This window comes from Xiphophorus maculatus, chromosome 15 (assembly GCF_002775205.1).
Source record: "Xiphophorus maculatus strain JP 163 A chromosome 15, X_maculatus-5.0-male, whole genome shotgun sequence".
NCBI classification, from domain to species: Eukaryota; Metazoa; Chordata; class Actinopteri; order Cyprinodontiformes; family Poeciliidae; genus Xiphophorus; species Xiphophorus maculatus.
The window spans coordinates 360119-380049 of NC_036457.1; the positions used below are offsets into that span (position 1 = coordinate 360119).

At 38.3% G+C, this 19931-nt stretch overlaps 1 protein-coding gene across 2 annotated transcripts; it reads left to right on the forward strand.

Annotated features, from left to right (window-relative positions):
* Positions 1-355: 355 nt before the first annotated feature.
* Positions 356-19711, forward strand: garem2 (GRB2 associated regulator of MAPK1 subtype 2). Of its 2 annotated transcripts, none has more exons than XM_014470388.2 (7): positions 356-682; positions 5057-5197; positions 11444-11574; positions 11987-12152; positions 14603-15432; positions 16546-16715; positions 17576-19711. In XM_014470388.2, the coding sequence occupies exons 1-7, from the start codon at positions 571-573 to the stop codon at positions 18165-18167; spliced, it is 2142 nt and encodes a 713-aa protein (XP_014325874.1). In that variant the 5' UTR covers positions 356-570; the 3' UTR covers positions 18168-19711. The 2 variants fall into 2 exon arrangements, with proteins under 2 accessions (XP_014325874.1, XP_023203921.1); XM_023348153.1 differs by lacking the exon at positions 356-682 and adding an exon at positions 2501-2940.
* Positions 19712-19931: the final 220 nt, after the last annotated feature.

Below are 19931 nucleotides of genomic sequence, written 5' to 3' on the forward strand. Positions count from 1 at the left end.
GGATACTTTCTTTTAGTCCACTCCAGACTGAAAGGCAGCAATCGTTATTACTTTAAGGTTATTGCTGTTACCTTTCCATCCTGGCGTTGTGTTATAACGCCTGCCTGTATGTTTTAGAGCAGAAAACTGCTGGTCATACATTTGGTAATCGGTTAATCAAGAGCGTTTAATTAGCAACACCTAAAAATATATAATTGTCTCCATGACTTTATCCAAGAAGAGCTTGCAGATGTATGTAAATAGGCTCAGTTAGTGTTACAGAACTCTGTTTGGCCACGTTAAATGTTTGACTTGATTTTTTTACGCTTACTTTCATGCGTGGGGGCGGCAGCAGGCAGAAACCGGTTGACGGAGAGGGGAAGCGCTGCCTCCCTCCTTCCCTCCCACCATCCCTCCTCTCTGTGCGCACCGAGCTCCGCTCCGCTCCGCTCCTCTCTCCTGCATTATTCAAACATGGCGAAACTCTTTGCCATTATCCCACCTCAGTCACCGTCCTCCGCTTCAGCGCTACCGTAACCATCTTTACCGTAACCGCTGCCGTTATCTCCGGCCCCGTGATGACCCGGGAGGATGGAGAAGTTGTCGGCGAGCCTGTCGGAGATCACTTGGAGCCCCTTGGCGCTGCCGCTGGACGCGGTGGTCAGCAAGTACCGCCTGCCCACTCTGGTCCGCTTGGCCCACGGTAAGACACAACCGGCGCCCGTGGGTGCTTAAAAAGTTTTCGCCATTTGCCAACTTTAAGCTTACAGCGACTTTTCGCCGCATGTGTGTAGAATTGGCGATTATAAATAATCACAAATGTGATTTTGCTGCTAGCAAGCGAGGAATAAAAAGTTATTAAATCGATATATAAAAAATATTTGTATGAGTTTTTATAAGTACAATTTTGAAGTATTATGAAATAATTGTAAAAATTTAACTGAAGAAATTTAGAAATTTAATAAAATGTCAAGTCGGCCGAAAGATAATGGCATCTTCCGGCTTAAAATTTTCAAAATAAATGCACTGACTTGTTTTAGAAAGTTTAGGAAAAAAATTAAAAAGTCAATTAAGTTTATATGTATAGCATATGTCAGCAACAAGGCAGATCAAAGTGATTTACATCATAAAAACCAAAAATAAAAGTCTTAAAAACAGCATGCAGCCACCAATTGAGAAACATAAAATCTTGTCAATTCACTTCAAAAGCAACTGGAAACAATAAAGGTGTTTAGCCTTGATTTAAAGGAACTTTCAAAAAGAAATGTAAGTATTTAAAAGATACACAAGAGATTACAAATTAGTTTGTTTGATTAAAGTAGTTTGTTGTCGTACTAAGAAAAATGAGTCAAATATAAAAAGAAAATGTCTTTACATTGACTAATATGAAGCATTAAATCATAAATGTAGCTGTTATATGTTGTGTTTTAGCTGAGAAAATGGGATAAACAAATAACATTACTTCCTTATGGTGGGTTAGGTTGCCATGCAGTGTCATTGGTAGATTTGCTCCACAAAAGACTTGATGCACAATTTACTTTATAATAATCAGAGAACCAAGGAAGCAATAACCATGACTTCCTAATAATAATAATAATTAACACAAGCATGTTTTTGATATGAGTAGAAATGTTTTTCATTTGAAATACAACTATTATGCTTCCTAAAATAATGGTTTAAATAAATTATCTTTTCAATCTAAGATAAAGAGATGAGTCTTTTGCCTAAATAAATTTAAAATAAATATTTATTAGGCCAGTAATATTCCCAGTAACTCAGGCCAAATCCCTACTGTTGTCCCACCGAAAAAATTTTTTTTAGACAAATAATTTTTAAAAATCAGTGGAAGAAATTTCAAGGCCAATAAAGGTATATGAAATTCAAGGGAATGGATAATATAATCTAAATAATGCTCTCCATAGGTTAGGCCAAACTCCTGCAAACTTTACTATTAATAAAGATATATTATTAATATTATTATTCAATAAATATTTACATTTATTGAAAGAGATTATCCTTTCTGTCTAAAAGAAATAATTGAGATTCAAGACAATAAAATCTAATTTTAATCAATTTCTTGTTTCAGAAAGTGCAAAATGCTTTAGAGTTGTGATGTTTCCATGAAACTACCTTGATTGTTTGTCATTTTTTTTCATGCAATACATCTCAAAGGTGGATTAGGACGCCCACCTAACCCAATATTTACTGTCTACATAAAAATAATGTAGACATTAAATACTTTTCCGTGTATGCACATACTTTAACTCTTTTACTTTTTTTAAATCATTCTTAAGTTTTAGATTGTTTTCTAAAGTTTGACATGAACTAATTAATGTATTTGAACAATATGAACGTGATTATTCCACGTTCTTCTTAATAAACTGCAACGAGTTAATTAATTAACTACCCACAGTTCTTTACCAACTCAAATTTATATTGACCAATTCTTTCCACTCTTATTTTGAAATCAGCTTAGGTGTATTTCCGTTGCGTTTTGGGAAAATCTGTCCACCTTGTGGCTCTTGATTCCTCTGTAACAGGGCAGAGACTTCAAGGGCTTCCAGATCAATCCACTCTCTCGCCCACGGAGGATTTCAACCAAACATTTTGATCGCGCACACTGTTTATTCGTCACATGCTTTACTGCCAGAAGATTTTCCACTCTGACCGCAGAATTGCTGTCTTCACTATGGGAACGGGCGATGGGTGTCGCGGCCAAGTTGTTCCAGTCCAGGAGGCCCGGAAAGCCACAAAGTGTCTGTTGTGCTGCTGAAGTGCTGCTCAATCCCATTCATATGCAAATGCTGTAATCTGTCGACGAACGTGGAGAATACTAACGAGGAGCGACGGCGAGGCAAAGCTCCAACTTTTCACCGTGGACAGAGGCGCGCATGTCGGGCTCCTGGAAAAATGCGCACCTCGCCTCCCGGAGACGCGCGTTTTGTTTTGGCCGCAGCACCGGTTGGTGTTTATTAACTGCGCCGCAGTTGCCCCACACAGATCCCTCCTTGTTTGCACTGCCAGATGGCATTTATGTGCAACAACATGACAACTTTCTCAAGTCAACAAACAACAGGGTGATTATTTGCATGCAGAAAGTGCAGTGCGGTTGCGTGAGTGCGTAAGGAGCTAATGTGACGGGGGATTTCCTGCGTCACAGATTGCACGATATTAGATTATCTAGAAGTCTAACTGACTGCCTGCTACCAAGTACATTTGGCTCCACAAAGGAAATCCTCAGACATCTATAATCCCACAAGTTAGATAAACTTTGGTTGTTACAAAGTTTATCTAACTTCCAGAATATGAAGGAGATACAAAATGATGCCATTTTTATGTTTTTTTTAAACGTGGTTACAGATTTGATTGTAAAGATAAGCAACTTTTCTTGTTTTGGCTGCACAACCTGATGAAGATCAACTTATAAATTAAATTAGTTATTTTAAAATTGGTTCAAATGAAAGTAAAATTAATGTATAGTTAGGGTTAAAAGATAAGTTACATGAATTTAAAGTCTAGTTTCCATTAAATAAGAAATGTTTTTAAAATCACTCAACACTTTAGTTGAGGGTAAAAGTTTAAAAAAGTTAAAAGTTTCTAAGATTTAAGATTTAACAAATTAACACAAGTCTTTATTTTCAGTTTTTATCCAGATTTCAGTCCAACCTTTTTTCATTTTGACATTTTTGTTTACAGGATGGGAAAAATAGAAATGGTCTTTTTTAAAACCAGTGATTAAAACCTCACATCTAACTGTAATGCAAACATTTTAATAGTTTATTGTCAGGTCTGAAATGAAAAAAAGATATTTTTGTTTCTGTATCAACACTCAGTGGTTTCATGTTTCATCATAAAACATTTAATCAGGATATTTTTGGTACATAAAAAGTTTTAATCTAAGACATTTAGATAAAATCAAAACAATTATTGAGCCTCCGTTCTACAGTTTGTACCCAAAAGATGTAGTGTTTCTGTGATTGAGCTGTACCACTGCGCTGTCAGCTGAGATCAGTCCAGTTGTGGCGTTGTAGAGGAAGAGGAGGAGGAGGAAGGTGGGTTGTTTAATAGTAGGATGCCAGCTGAATAACAGGGTCCTGATAAGTAGCAGCTAGAGAGTTGGTGAGGCGTTACTGATGGTGGTAATTATGAACACTGAACCCCGAGAGTGTGTGTGTGTGTGTGTGTGTGTGTGTGTGTGTGTGTGTGTGTGTGTGTGTGTGTGTGTGTGTGTGTGTGTGTGTGTGTGTGTGTGTGTGTGTGTGGACGTCACACTGTAAAACATTTGAGCCACATTTAGTTGTGTCTACTATCTGCTGCTCTTTAAGTCAAATAAATTGATCAAGTTTTAGATTTTGAACCTAACTGTGTGAGTTTGTGAAAGATAAACTTACAGGAGTAAGTTATGTTATCTTTTTATTAATTGTTGAATAAACGAGAGTTTTTAGGTTTGCACTTAAAGAAACAGAAAAGAAGAAAAAGGCAGGAGTGGGAACTATTTCCCAGAATGCTTAGCGGCGTGTTTTTGTGTCCTGAGATGGAAGTGTGTTACATTGATCTGACTCTGGTGTGTTAATAAGGAAAGAGTTTATTTTAATGAAGTTCAGTGCAAAGCTTGAAGATAATGTCCTGCTTCAGCAGAGTTCATTGTGATGTTTAATAAAATTCTTATTTTGTTCATGCAATTTGAAACAAGAATTCAAATTATTCTAAAGTAAAATAAATAGTTATTTTAACTTGATATTGTGAGTGAGATATTAGAAAAATGTGTCTCTTTGACCAGGTGAGGGTTTTAATTATTTGTTTTAAATGGCAGCATTAAGTTAAAACTCACAATTCAAGAATAATGAACTAAAAAACAATGTTTAGATAACTTGTCTCTGTTGTTTAATCAACTTCATGAACTTTAATTTCTGAGTTAAAACCAAAACAATTTTCAGCAGGTGGACTTTCATTTTCAAGTTCAACCAACTTCAAATGTTTTCAAGCATTTTCCATCACAGGCCTCCTAGTAAGTGAGACTATAAAAGTGAAATATTTGAATAAATCCCATCTTTCGTTGTGTTTTTCTGCGTTTCAGGTGAATGCGTGGAGGGTTTGTCGGAGGACGACGTGGTGCTGCTGCACTCCTGCCGTCAGTGGACCACTGTGACGGCCCACAGCTTGGAGGAGGGACACTACGTCATCGGGCCCAAGATCGACATCCCACTGCAGTACCAGGGTCAGCATGGACACTTAAACACACACAGTGCACAGCTGCAGTTTGGTTACTCATAACCATGGAGCCCATAGACAAAGGAATCACCAAGAAGTCGCTCAAAAGTTTATCCACATTCTAACAATTGTCCATTGTTTATAAAATGTCCCATTCTCTCTGGGGGTAAAAATAAATATTCGTTTTATTTTCCGTAAAGGTCAACATATTCCACTTGTTCTATTTCTAGAGGGTTCTGTTTGTTCCTTTTAAAGCAGGCTGGATAATGTCAAAGGAAAGGAAGCTAATGTTGTGTTTTTGTGTTGAAATCTGGTTTTAATTAATTGCTTATTTAATACCAAGAAAAATCTCATCTTGAAAAGCTGGACTGGTCATTGTTCTCTTAAATGACGCTGCAGATGTGCAGCAGTTGAGCTCTGAGAGTTAAAAATATCCTAAAGTTCAGTGTTTATTGTCTGGATTAAGTGTGGTTAAATTGATGCTGATGTTAGCTTAAATCAACTTGAGATAATTTAAGTTCATTTTTTAAAAAGAAATGTAAATGTTGAGATGAATGTAAGTTAGGTTAACCTCAAGTTTATTTAAAAGTTAAGAGAAACTAAACAGATAATACTTTGGTTACATAAAAGTTAAGTTAAAACCATTTTGAATTAAATTATGCTAAGTTAAATTACTTAATAAAAGATAGTTAAAAGATAGGTTAAGTTAAGACAGACTGAGTTAACTTTGAGGTAAGATGCATAAATTTAAAGTCTAGTTTCCATTAAATAATAAATGCGTTTACAATCAAACATGAATAGGTTTGTTGACATGACACGCCATTAAAAAACATGCGGCTCCATCGTCCTTCTACCACTTCCTGTCGTCTTTTTCGTCTTTTCGTCCAGTAGTAACATCTGGTTCTTGGTCATGTGACGAGAAAAAAAAGTGTTTTCATTGCAGTTTGGTGAAATGCAGCCGATAAACTATAAAACCTTTTATTGAACGGAAGTTGTTTTTTTTTAATTGCTGTGTTTCTGTTAAGCAAATTCAATTCCAATTTGCGCAACTATATGGTTAATGGAAACACAACGTCTCATTTTTCTTGCAGCTTGTTGTTGACTGGGGCTGTTGTAAAAGAATTGAGTACTCTATTGATCATTTTTCCGATTAATCAAGTAATCAGAACCCTCTCTCTCTCTTTACCACCGTTTGCTTTGAAACGTAACCACGCTGTTCCAGGTGGAAAGAAGCTATCGTAGTCCAAGCATCGCGTCAGTCAACTCAAAGTGTTTATTAGTCCACACAAAAAAATAAACAAAAACGGACAGTTTGCCGTTATGCTAGCAACAACTCATAGGCGGAAGTGAGAGCGCTGCCTAACACAAATAATAACCCGGCCAGAACACGGTGCCCTAAATAATAAAACAAAATTTAACGAAGCTTCGAGGCAGATAAATTTTCCTCGAGGAATTTTAATAATCCAATCATTTGAGGAATCGTTGCAGCCCTATTATTGTCGGCAAGTTTCACCAAAAAGTTTTTTAACCTTAAGATTTAAAACATGAGTTTTTATCTAGATTTCAGTCTAATCTTTTTTCATTTCTACATTTTTGTTTACAAGACAGGAAAAATGCAAATGGGCAACTTTTAAGCTGTTGTTTAAAACGTCCCTTTTGACTGTACAGCAGTTACTGCAAATATTCTTACTGCTCCTGTTTCATTCATGCCTCCAACCTGCCACCATGTGACCTCCTGCTCATTGACTTGCGGTCTTCCTGCTGAATGAGTCTAGTCAGGATGACCTCACCGGAGCCCATTCTTCCCTCTCACTCCAGCCTCATTATTTGCTGTGTAACTGGATCTTTATGCCTCATCTCCATTGCTTCCTCCTCTGATGCAGCGCTGATGTCACCTCACGCTGCTGCCGCCTCTCAGGCTCCGCTTCGGAAGAAAGAATGAATATTTGCTTGGGAGGAGGGGATGCTGAGATCATCGTCACTTCAGACCATTCACTATTTCACAGTAACCCTGTAAAAAGACGTTTTTACTATTAAAAATTGTATTTGTCAATAAATAGGAGTTGATTTACCAGAAAGTTTACTTTAAAATTGCTTAAATAAGAGCTCAGAATCAGACAGTTTATCGTTTTATTGTCTGTGACTGATGTTCAGCGGGTCAAAAAAGATTTCTATTTTAAATGCATCAAAACTACATCTGCATAATATATTAAACTGTAATTGTTTTTCAGTGTATGCAATGTTGCATTTACAGAGGAGTATTTGGACAAATGTATGTCATGGACAGTATAGATTTTTAGTGATAAGACATAAAAGCTCACTGAGTCTCATAGTCACATTAAAAAAATTTGTTGGAAACTAACTTAGCTGTTACGTTTCTAACACCTCAACTTCAAAACTAATTAGAATGTACTAAATTAAATGCACGCATTTTAATTGCCTTTTGACAGTTTATCACCTTTTCTACAAAAAAGAAGTGGTAAACATTTCAGAACACAGTACAAAACAAAACACTCCAAATATTAAGGACTTTTAAGACTTTGAATCCCCAGAAATAATGTTAAATAACTTTCAGCTAGCTATATAAATAGAATAAAATAGAATAGTAAAGAAAAGAAATAGATAATTCAGATGCAACAGCATAATCAGGAATAAAAAAGTTTTTAGTGTTAAAACAATATATAAAAGACAAGTTTAACAATAACAATGATAATAGTAAAAATATGTGATGATAAAAAAAGAAATACAGTAAAAAGACATTCAGTAATAGTATTGGAAATATATATTTTCCTCATATTATGTAGCCCTTATTTAAGATCTCCCATCTTTGTTCTTTAAATGCATCTACCAACTTAGATGCATTAGTTTGAGTTTATTAAAGATCAGACAGTTTTTAAGGAAATGTGCTTTGATTCGTAAATGAAGAAAATCTCATTTTAATTTCTCATTGACAAGGGTTCAAAAGTAATACTTAAATCAGAAAACCTGCAGCACAGTTTTTCTCTCTAATGTTCTTAGAAAGTTCTTAGAAAAAAAAATCAAAAAATAAAAATTATAATTGGTGCATCTTTCCTGATATTTATTTGTAAGAAAAGACAGAAAAAACATTGATTAGATAAGAAGAAAACAACTCAGATTTTCATTCTAACAGAAACCTCTACGTCTATTAGCACCGCTGGTAAAGATGTCGAAACTTATTAAAATAAATGAATCTTTCAGAGATTTCTTTTTTTTTCTTTCTGCCAGTTGTTTGTTGATTCTTGCGTTGTGTGTGAATTGTGAGACAGTTATTTTTTGTTTTTGGGCATGTGCACCAACTGATGGCACTTTTTGAATTTCGTTGTCCTTGTGACAATGACGATAAAGATTTATCTTATCTTATCTTATCTTATTTCTTACTACCTTAAGTTCCTTCTCACTGTGGGTGCTAGGCAAGTATAAAAGACGAGATATGCTAACCAGTTTTTTCCTTACATGCTAGGCTACATGATGACGCGGCACTGTCTCCATGGTTACAAGAGAACACAGAAGGTATGTGGTCTAACTGTCAGTAACCATGGAGACAATGCTGCACCGCCATGTAGCTTCAGGCAGTCGGTAATTTGATCAAAACGTCAGGAGGGAGGAGGTATGGGTCGGTTTCTAAGCTAGCTATTTGAAAATTCTGTAAATACCGCCGACATCTATGAGCCCCAACCAGGTGTGTCACGTCACACACAAATTAGCTCGACTCAAACAAGTAGAAGCCATGAATAAAGTGGAAAAAAAAACTTTGGAAACAATTTCAGTCGCTCTTCTCCCTCACTTCTGACATGCGCCATGGCGTTGTAAAGAGTCAATAAGAAGAAGTTACGTAAACCTACGTTTAAGGATCACTTATGATCATTTTAATTATAGCAGGTGTTTTGGCACCAGTGGCCAACCGACAGCGATGAGCTAACGTCTGAGGGATGACTTCATACAGGAAGTCTAAATAAGCCTTGGATGAGAGCAATATAGGTTTCCCCCGGGGGATTAGACAGCAGGATGTCTCCCTCTTCATCCCGCTGACTGCATCCTCCTCCTGACGAGGAAGATGATATAAGGACAGCAGTGGTGGAGAAAGTACTCAAACAACGTACTTAAGTAAAATCAATCAATCAAATGTTATTTGTATAGCACATTTCAGCAGCAAGGCATTTCAAAGTGCTTTACATCATATCAAACACAGAATCACAAAGCAATATAGAATCAATAATCAAACCATAGCATTAAGTCAAGTTCCATCAATAAATTTGTAATTGATTACATTTCAAATACTATCCTAAACAGGTGGGTTTTTAGTGGAGATTTAAAAGAAGTCAGTGTTTCAGCTGTTTTACAGTACAAATACACAGACAAAAATGTACTCTAGTAAATGTAAAAGTACCACATTAACATTTTTACTTGAGTAAAAGTGAAAAAGTACTGGCTTTTAAAAATACTTAAGTATTAAAAGTAAAAGTACTTGCTGAATGCATTACCTAGTCGCTAATACAATGTCATTAAGTGTACCTGCCGTATTTAATTTTCATACATCAGATGAACAATGCCAGAGATAAAGCATGTTTTTATTGTGTTTACTCTCTGTAACATAGTTTAGATTTAGATTTGTAATTCCATGCATCATAATTTCCGGGACGGAAACATTTTGTCTCCTGTCCCAACATTTATTTTGAAAGAAATCCAACAGAAAGGGGATGGAAAGAAAGTGGGTGAGGGAGGACATGCAACCAGGGAAGAGGCGTTAGGACAGCTGACTGGAGACAGGACCACCTAACCCGAGACCAAGTCCAGCGCCCCGCGCTACATGACACAATAAAATGTGGAATATGATCAAAATTGCTTCTCAAATTGATCTGAAAAATCCACAGATCAAACTACAAGTCAACGTTATAACTGACAGTAACTTTCAGTTACTGGTTGCTATGGTAACCACCGACTGTCACGAGCAGGAGAAAATAAGCGAAATTAATTTGAATGACAAATAAGTCAATGTTGACAAACATTCACAACTGTAACATGGTTAAAACAAAATCCTGTTACATGCAAACCTGAGATTCAGCAGTTAATGTTTTTCTATTTATAACAGATAATCCCACAGACACGCTGAAAGTGCTCAAAAAATGCTTGAATTTCAACATTTCAGAGCTGAAAAATCCCTGATGGTGGGTTAGTATTAGTGTTGTATTGTTTGGTGGAGAGAAGCTGCTTTTTCCTGGGGTTCAGCTTGAATTAGGAGGAGGAAGGCGGTGCTGGTAGAGGATGGGACAGTTTGGTATGCCGCTCTGCCTCCCAGATAGAAAAGAAAAACTCTTTGGTCTTATCTTCACACATCCATCACTTTGTGAGAATAAAGGAGACTCCTCCAAGGCATGTAGTTGTTTAAACGCAACCCAGAGAATTGATAAATAAGGATACTGTTAAGGCTCGTTGAAACCAAACTGATATGTTGTTTGCATTCCATGAATCCATCAAAGAAAGTTAGCTAGACGGCCAGAAATATCAGCCGCGCAAACGCGAATCCATAAAGGTTACAGTCAGACGAGAGGATGAGAAAAGAAAAGCGACGGTGGAAGAGAAAGAGTTGTATGTGTGACCGTTTCCATGGTGATGTGCCTCTGCTCTGTGTGAAAATGGGGGCCCCTTTATTGGTTGCCATGCCGACACTGTTGGCTGTCAGTTGGGTAAAGTCTGGTGCCAGGTCAAAGGTCATTGAGGTGTCTTTGTATTCTCCTTGTATGCGGTAGACGTACACATTTCCACAAAAACAAACTTTTTCTCTTCCTCTCTCTGCCTTTTACTTCCTTTTTATCCTCCATTGAACTTCCTGTTTTCTTCCTGATTTATTCCCGACTTCTTCCTGATTACTTCCTGTTTTCTTCCTTTTTCCTAATGTTCTCTTCCTGTTTTCTTCCTGATTACTTCCTGTTTTCTTCCTTTTTCCTAATGTTCTCTTCCTGTTTTCTTCCTGATTACTTGCTGTCTTCTTCATGTTCTTTTTCTGTTTTCTTCCTGACTTCTTATTGTTTTCATCCTGATTTTTTCCTGTTTTCTTCCTTTTTCCTAATGTTCTCTTCCTGCCTTCTTCCTGATTACTTCCTGCCTTGTTCCTGTTCTCTTCCTGACTTCTTCCTGATTACCGGTACTTCCTTCTTTCTTCCTGACTTCTTCCTTTTTCTTCCTGTTTTCTTCCCGACTCGTTTGGACTTTGTTGTTTCGTGATGCTCTGCAGGGAAGTTCAAGTTGCTGGATGAGGACCGCGACGTCCGGGATCCGGTCCAGTATTTCTCCAGTGTGGAGGAAGTTGCTGGAGTCTTCCCTGACCGGGTCTTTGTCATGGAGACAATCACTTTCAGCGTCAAGGTGAAAACCGCTCACTTCCTGTTGGGCTCACCTGTAGCACACTCCATGTTCTGCTGAGATTTATAGAGTTTAGAGCCGGGTTCCAACGCAGGCTGGGAATGACCGGAAAAGGTTTTGGAATTTGATTTGTGTGATTTTCAGATTTAATGTAGAAAAAGGAGGAGAGAATATCAATACTCTTATTATCGTCTATCCATGGATGGATGGATGTTTGCAGTACAATTCAGTGAATTTATGTTGTTTGTTTTTTTTACTTTAAATGGGTCAAAAATAAACAAATAGTTTGATTGAAAATGTATAGAACTCTGCAGTAAACTCTGGATTGTCTACAGCAGGTCATTTGATGTTAAGTTACTCACTTTCTAACACCTACCATTCAGACTGATCATGTCCATGTGTTGCTCTGTTCCAGGTGGTTTCTGGGGAGTTCAGTGAGGACAGCGAGTCCTACAGCTTCACTCTGCAGGCTGGAGACGAGCTGTCACTGATGGGGAAGGCCGAGCTTCTGTGTGCCACACCCCCGAAGGAAAAGACGGGACTGAGCGCGCTCCTGAGACGCCTGGGAAAAACTCCAAGAAGTAAGTACGGGAGGCTGTTGAGCTCAAAGTTTTAGGGTATCTGACAAAATTGTTTTACAAGCAGCTGAGGAGGAATTAGACCATAATCTCAGAATCCCAACTTTTTTCTCAGACTTTTGACTTTTATGTCAGAATTCAATTTTTTTTTCTTTGAATTTTGACTTTAATCTCAGAATTTTGACTTTTTTACTCAGAATGTTGCCATTAATCTGAATTTTTTGGAGGGTTTGGGGGAATGTGGACTCTTTTTCTCACAATTCAGACTTTTATCTCAGAATTCTGATGTTTGTTCCTCAAAATTCAGATTTTTCTTAGAATTCTGAGTTTTATCTCAGAGTTCTGAGGAACAAACATCAGAATTTTGTTTTAGTTGTGACTTTTTGGAATAGTATGACTCGTAGCAATGTACAAACATAAATATATTCAAAAAAGGTCCAAAAGTATTTCTAAATAGCTATCTGGACAAAGAAGTATACATACATTTAATACAGGATATTTGTTGGATGATTCCATTAAATATAGTATAAAAATACTTTTTTATATAAGTGTTTATTGAAGAATAGTAGAAGAGTGTGATAATTTAAAAAGTAAAGCAGCTAAAATGACTGATTCTTATGTTGTAAATCACTGTTTTTTGTGAATATATTTAAATGTACCATATACTCTGTATATGTCTTTACATTTCTTGATTTTTTTTATTGATTTGTTTGAAATTAAGAAAACATATAACTATTTTATGGATTTAATGCTAGTGACATTTCACCTCAAGCTAACTTCTGAAGTTTAAAAACTCAATTTGAAGAGTCAGAAACCTGATTGATGTAACTTTGTTTTTCTTTTATAAGAAAGATTAACTACTTGGTAAGAAAACAAAACAAAACTTCATGAGCAAACAGTTTTGCAATTTAAGAAAAACTGTTGTCAATAGAAATTGCAAAGAATTTGAGGATTTCATCATCTGCAGCACATAATATTATTAAAGGATTCAGAGAAACCAGGAGGATCTTTGTACACAAGGGACACGGATAAGAATCAATTTCTAATGGTAGTGATTTTTAGGCCCTCCGGCTGCGCTACATTAATAAAAAATGTTTAAACTCTGGCATGTGAGGAAAAAACACATCTATAAACGCAATCCAGAAAGGCCTCTGCCTCAACTTGCCTCTAGTTGGTCTACGACGGATTGAGGTGAAGCGGAAACTGCTTCGTAACCTGATGAATCTGTAATTCTTTTTGGAAATCAGGAACATTGCGAGCTGCAGGCTAAACCGCCTGAGAAAGAAAACATCTCACTTTAAAGCTGCACCAACAGCTCTCCAGGGCTTCCAGATTCTTAGAATGTTGTATAAAAACGCGCTGATGCAACGTATTGGTAAACATGTACGCGTGTTACTGATATTGAATTCCATTGACTTTTGTTTTTCATTCTAAATGTTTAATTTGTTTTATTTTTGAACGATTTGCAAATGATCAGTCTTTGGTTTTCTTGCAGCAACTTTATCTACAGTTTGCGTCAATGTTTGCAACACTGCAGAGCTGAATCTTTATAATTTAGATATCAAGAAACTACACTTTCAATGTTTTAAGCCTTTAACGTCCGTTATTGCAGTTTGTAGCAATTTAGAGTTTAGTTGTTTTAAAAAAACTTTAGATTCAGAGCGCTTTGCAGAAGTATTCACACCATTTTGGCATATAACAACCACAAACTTATGTGATAGAACAAAATGGAACAGCACTGAATTGCAAATCGGACAGAAAACAGATTTCAAAGTTTTATAAATGAAAATCTGAAAAGTGTGGCATGAACACTGTGGATTCATATTTTGTAGAATCACCTTTCAGAAACGATAACAGCAAACTGGTGACAAAATATGAGAAAGTTCAAGGGGTACGAATACTTTTTTAGGGCTTTTGATTAGGTTTTAGAAGTTATAAAAAGTCTTTAAATTGAATTAAAACGTCCAAAATATGTCAAGATTTTGCTATGTACTTTATATTTGTTTTGCATCTTCTATATACTTTTATTTTTTTCTGTAATCACCATTTCCTATTGTCTTGTTTTGGTGATGAAATTGCTATCAAAACATTTCAGTTATTGAATCCAAACCTGAGCAGTTTCAAAAACCTCCCAATTGTTTAGTCACACTGCACCGTTACCTAGCAACCCAAGCCGAGTTCCAACATGTTTGGTCAGCTGCTGGAAAAGACAAGTGTTTTGTTGTTTACTTACCATTCAGAAAACACTTAATGCATTATTGTTTATTGTGCAGAAGGTTCTACTTCTGCTTGTCAAAGATGTACGGTTGTAAAATCACATAATCTGTTTGCAGCCATTTTTATGTGCGAAGAATGATTTTGTGCAAAAAAGGTGATTTGTTTAGGCCATAAATATATCCTTACCTAAGCGTTAAAGCGTTATCAGGTTTTCACACCTCTCTCTGATTCTTCAGGTAAGACGCCCTGTCTGGTCTGTATGAACCACCGCACCAACCAGAGTGTCAGCCTGCCCTTCGGTTGCCGTGGACGCTTCTGCACGCGTTCACCCCTGGAGCAAGGCATGCTGGGAGGGGAGCACACAGTCCGCAGCATCATCGAGAGAGTCCGCCTCCCTGTGAATGTCTCGGTGCCTTCACGCCCACCGCGGAACCCCTACGACCGCCACGGCGTGCGCGAGGGCCACCGCTACAAGCTGCTGAACATCGTCAGCAAGACGGTGGTGCTCTGCTTGGTCCTCCGGCGGCAGGAAGTGTCTCCCTCGCACTTCCTGCTGTTGCGCTGCATGCCTCGCTTTAACGTGGCCGAGGCCTCCGTCCACACGGCGGCGCTGGAGAGCCTGCTGCTGAGGCACGCCTTCGACCCGGATGCCTATTCTCGGGCGGTTAGAGAGACGCGTCCGGAGCTGGAGTGCATGACGGAGGAGTGCGTGAGCCCCCGGCGGTCCCGGCTCTGCGTGTCGGGTCAGGACTCGCTGGCACCCTCGCTCCAGCGGCTCTCCATGTGCGGCTACGTGGGCGGGCTTTCTGAAAACTCTCTAGGGGCGAGGTTGGGCGAAGGACCCGGTGACGAAAGGGAGTATGTGACTCCCGATTGGACTGAGGACGAGTTGAGGACCAATGAGGAAATCCCTTATGAAGAACTCTGGACCAATCAGAATGCGGAGAGTTTGGGGAAAGAACCAAACCTCATTTCCTTCCACACGTCTTCCTCGTTGGACGGGTCTCTTGGTACCGTGGTGACCAGAGTGTCTACCCCGCCACCTATACCTCCAAAATCTGATGCTGTGAGTGTCTTCTGGGTTTCATCTGTCCTCAGCTGCATCCGGCTTTTAGAAGCTTGAATTATTCATATATAAGAGCTTCTGAAGCTCCTGAGACGCTTACAGACACAAACCGTTTCCAGGAAACTTTTCTCTTAACAGAATCTTAGAAAACTCAATTCATACAGATTTGACAATTAAAAGGAAAACAGCTGCAGGTTAGGACAATTGGTTTAATAAATGGTTTGGTTTTCTGATTGATTCTCAGTTTTACTGAATGTTTTATGAAAGTTAAATTCAGTTTTAAGATCCTAAAAATGAACCAACAACTCAAGCAGTCAGATAGTTTTCAATATCTAGTTTCATAAACCAAACGAAACTTTTTTTTCTTCCAGTGGACAAAATGTAAGTCGATTTATTAGAAATAAAAACATATATAATCTATATACAGTTTATCCTGTAGGTCAAAGCTGTCCCTCTACATTCATGTAGAAAACTAGATTATCATTTACTAAACTTCTGTCTTTCTCTGTGTGGGTGAAGACATCTGCTTAGCAACTAAATTACAGCCTCTCCAACAGTCTTCTTCATTCCCTGATATTTAGCCTGCCAGAACAATGGGCTTGCGTGTGTGTGTGTGTGTGTGTGTGTGTGTGTGTGTGTGTGTGTGTGTGTGTGTGTGTGTGTGTGTGTGTGTGTGTGTGTGTGTGTGTGTGTGTGTGTGTGTGTGTGTGTGTGTGTGTGTGTGTGTGTGTGTGTGTGTGTGAATCACGTTTTTATATTCTCATGGGGACCTATTTCTGTCTGTGGGTTTGTGGGGACCACTGCTTTTTGTGGGGACATTTCTTGGGGGAAATGTTTTGGGGTTAGGGGTTAGGTATGTGAGGATTAGAGTATGGGGTAGGGTAAAGGCTAGACATGTAATGGTAGGGGTAGAAAATGAATGGAAGTCAATGTGAAGTCCCCACAAGACACAAAAACACGACTGTGTGTGTGTGTAGTAGAGTTTGTTTGAGGTGTAAAGGTCACCAAGTTTGACATTTACCAAGTCGAACACACACAGTTAGAAGTGTTGGGCGTTCACTTTTTTCCCTGATGCATGTGTGTTATACTGTGTGTGTGTGTGTGTGTGTGTAGGTGAGGGAGGAGTGCCGCTACTTGCTCGCCCCTCCGGTGCCGCCTCGCTGCTCTAAAGAAGGCTCCGTCTCCAGTCCGACCCCCAGCCCGCCGGTTCCGCCTCGCTTCCCCAAAACCTCCACCTCCCCGAGGCCAAACCTCTCCTTCTATTCCTCCGGACTGCAGGACAGGTGCAGTAAAACCTGCGTTCAACAAGTGCTGGAAATGCTTACATTTATATTCAGCATTTTCAAGGTTTAAGTATTTGATTTCTGTGTTAAGTTCTTGAAAGTACTTGATTTCCAAACACAGTTTTGTAATAAAGTGTAAAATAAATGTATCAGCTCTTTGGTTACCTAGCAACTCACTCATTCTTTGGTTACCTAGCAACGACCTGTTGAGTAACTGGAACAGCAGCAGTTTAAGGTTTTGCCACTGTGCCTCATAACTGCTCAAAAATAACAAGTAAACAAAACAATAACGTGAAGTGAAAACTGTGAAAAAAAGAGGAAACACAATATTTCAGATTTTAGATTTTAAAAAAATATCAACTGACATGAAACACTAATATCACGATATGTCCAGCTATGATTTTAATAAACTTTATATTTTTTAAACTTCAGTGTTTGTGTAGATAAGGCTCTGGTCATTGAAACAAATTAGATCTTGTAGTGCATTTAACTGAAAAGGTTTAAATGATTGTTTTGGAAAAGTCCCTTAAGCCTACCCTCTTAATTGATTTTTCTTGGATGCAAAAAGTTTAATCTTGTAACTAACAGATCGATTTTAATGATGAAGAATGCGTAAGTTAGAACACATTAATCCCTGATGGAAAAGAGTTTAGAAAGCATCACAGAATTAAAATATTCTACTGAAGTCATGGTATTTGTTGGTTTTGTTGTTCCTTTTTGAGAAATTAGCCTTTTTACTACTAAATCACATTTTATAATAGCTCATTTTTTTGTTATTTAATAAAAACGAAACTTTTTTGTTTCCAATTTGCTCCAAATATAAGGCTTAAGATTTGTTGGTATATGTGTTTGTTTCCCAGCTGCTCCCCCTCTCCGGACGCCACCCTCTACTGCTACCCATGTTCCTGGGCCGACTGTCCCGCTCCTAACCCGGCCAGTCCGGACCCGGCCTCCACCGCCCCTGCAGAAAACACATCCAGCTCTCAGCCTGCGCAGGCCACCTGGGCGGAGCCCTGGGTGGAGTCCTTCACATCCCCCACACCCCGACTCCGGCCGCCGCCCCCACAGAGCCGATTCGCACCGTTTGGCGCGTTGAACCCCTTCAACCGCCAGTCGCCTTGCCCATCACCCGAACCCGTGACAAATGATTCCTCCAGAGGCGCGGAAGGCGGCGGGACATCATCGAGTGCTGCTGATGGGTCCCCCTCTCCTCCTGACCCCACCTGGAGGCCACCCAGTGACCTTTCTGCTCTGTCACTGGAGGAGGTGTCAGCGTGCCTGCGGTTCATCGGCCTGCCGGAGGCGGCGGTGGCCGTCTTCCAGAGGGAGCGGATCGACGGCAGCCTTTTGGTGCAACTGACTGAAGACATTCTATCACACGACTTCCACCTGAGCCGCCTCCATGTGACCAAAATCACCCAGTTCATCCAAGGCTGGAGGCCCAAAATCTAACCCTACCACCCGAGTAATGTGCCTGATGGCGACTCAGCCGTCCTGAATGTGCCTTCCACTGTGACCCACTGGCTGCTGAGCCCCTAATGAAACCACGCCCCCCTGTGGCTAAACTGCAGAACTGATTCTTCACTCTAACTGCAGATTTTAATTTGATTTTTCTCTGAATTTCAGACTGGAAGTAGTTTACTAACATTGGCTCCAGGTGAGAATTGAATAGACAAAAATTCCCGCTTTAGTTTTTATTTTAATTTTCGACAGAACAGCCTTTAGACACCAGGCGGAGTTCAGGGGCCATGAAACAGGAAAAAAAAACATTTTATTTGAAGTGGGTGTGCATAAGACTGACATGTTGCAGTCATAAACATGAAATACGCGTCATGAATGTGCAAGACTGTTGTCCTTAAGTGTCACTCAGTAAACAATGACATTTTTAATGAAAAGTCACATAAAAAGTGTCACTTTTATTGTAAAGTTTCATTAAACGTTGTAAATAGTGACACTTTTAATGTGACTTTTCATTGAAAGAATCATTATTTCCAACTTTTAAAGCAACTTTGCACTAAAAGTGACACTTTCATTGTGACTTTGCATTAAAAGACACTCTTAATGCAGTTTTGCAGAAAACGTGACACTTCGATTGCAACTTTGCATTAAAGGTGTCTCTATTTACAACTTTTAATGAAACTTTGCATTAAAGTTGTCTCTTTAAATGCACTTTTGGATTAATAGTTACTCTTTTCACACGACTTTGTATTAATAAATGTCATTATTTACCGAATGACACTTGCTGACAACAACCCTTCAAACACAGTGTTCCCAAAAAACCATTGAAAATTCAAAAATGCTTTTTTGACCCCAAAGGAAAATTAAATGTTGTTTTAACTCATGTTAATTCAACATTATTCAGAGTTCTTGTAAATGTGGGCAGGAAGGATCTCCTGTAGCAGTATGTGTCACGGTGAATTTGAGGAAGCTTCTGACTGAAGATGCTCTGTTTTTCAATGACATTTTCAATATCTTGGAAGAAGGCAAAAATTATTTTGACTTTTTTTTGTAATTTCTAGTTATTATTATTATCATTGTTATGATAGGTACTCAATGAGTTTTGGTTGATTAAACCTAAACTTATGACCAGTAGGACGAGTAAAACTGAAAATATCCTTCAAACTGGTTTCCCTTGAGCTTCTGTGGGATACAACTGGAATGAATGGGGGAGCTTAGGAGCTAAAAAAACAACAACAGCTAGTTAAACTAAATGAATACAATAAAAACAAATACAACGTGTTGTTAACTCTATAAGTAAAAAATTGGGGTTAAATGTTCAGCCATGAGTGTCTGGGCTTTTCTGTGCTTCACTGCATTGGCACTGCGGGGAATCACAGCATAACATTATCGATAATTTTAGTTACATTAATTTGCTTCAATGACACATTAATCTGTTTTTAGTTTCCCCAAACCTGAGAAATTAGTTTTTATGATATACCTCAAATTTCTTGTTCTGTTATGCTTTATTTACCCAAATAAATGTAACTACAATTAAATCTCTCTTTGTCATTATTTCACAACATTTAGAACTTAAATTAGAACAACTTAAAGTCCCAGTAAAAGTAGACAGATTGCAGATTTCTGGCTGATCACCGATCTTTAAAAAACCTAACCTGCTAACTTATTAGATAGTTTAAAGTTTAAAGATCTTAATTCGATTCTGTGAAGATTTTTTTAACCATAATTATTGATTCAGTTCAACAAATAATTGCCCTA

Coding starts and splice junctions, on each gene's coding strand:
- garem2 (XM_014470388.2), top strand. CDS start 571: ATGGAGAAGTTGTCGGCGAGCCTGTCGGAGATCACTTGGAGCCCCTTG. Junction 11,575..11,986: donor CAATCACTTTCAGCGTCAAG/GTGAAAACCGCT, acceptor GCTCTGTTCCAG/GTGGTTTCTGGGGAGTTCAG. Junction 12,153..14,602: donor CCTGGGAAAAACTCCAAGAA/GTAAGTACGGGA, acceptor CTGATTCTTCAG/GTAAGACGCCCTGTCTGGTC.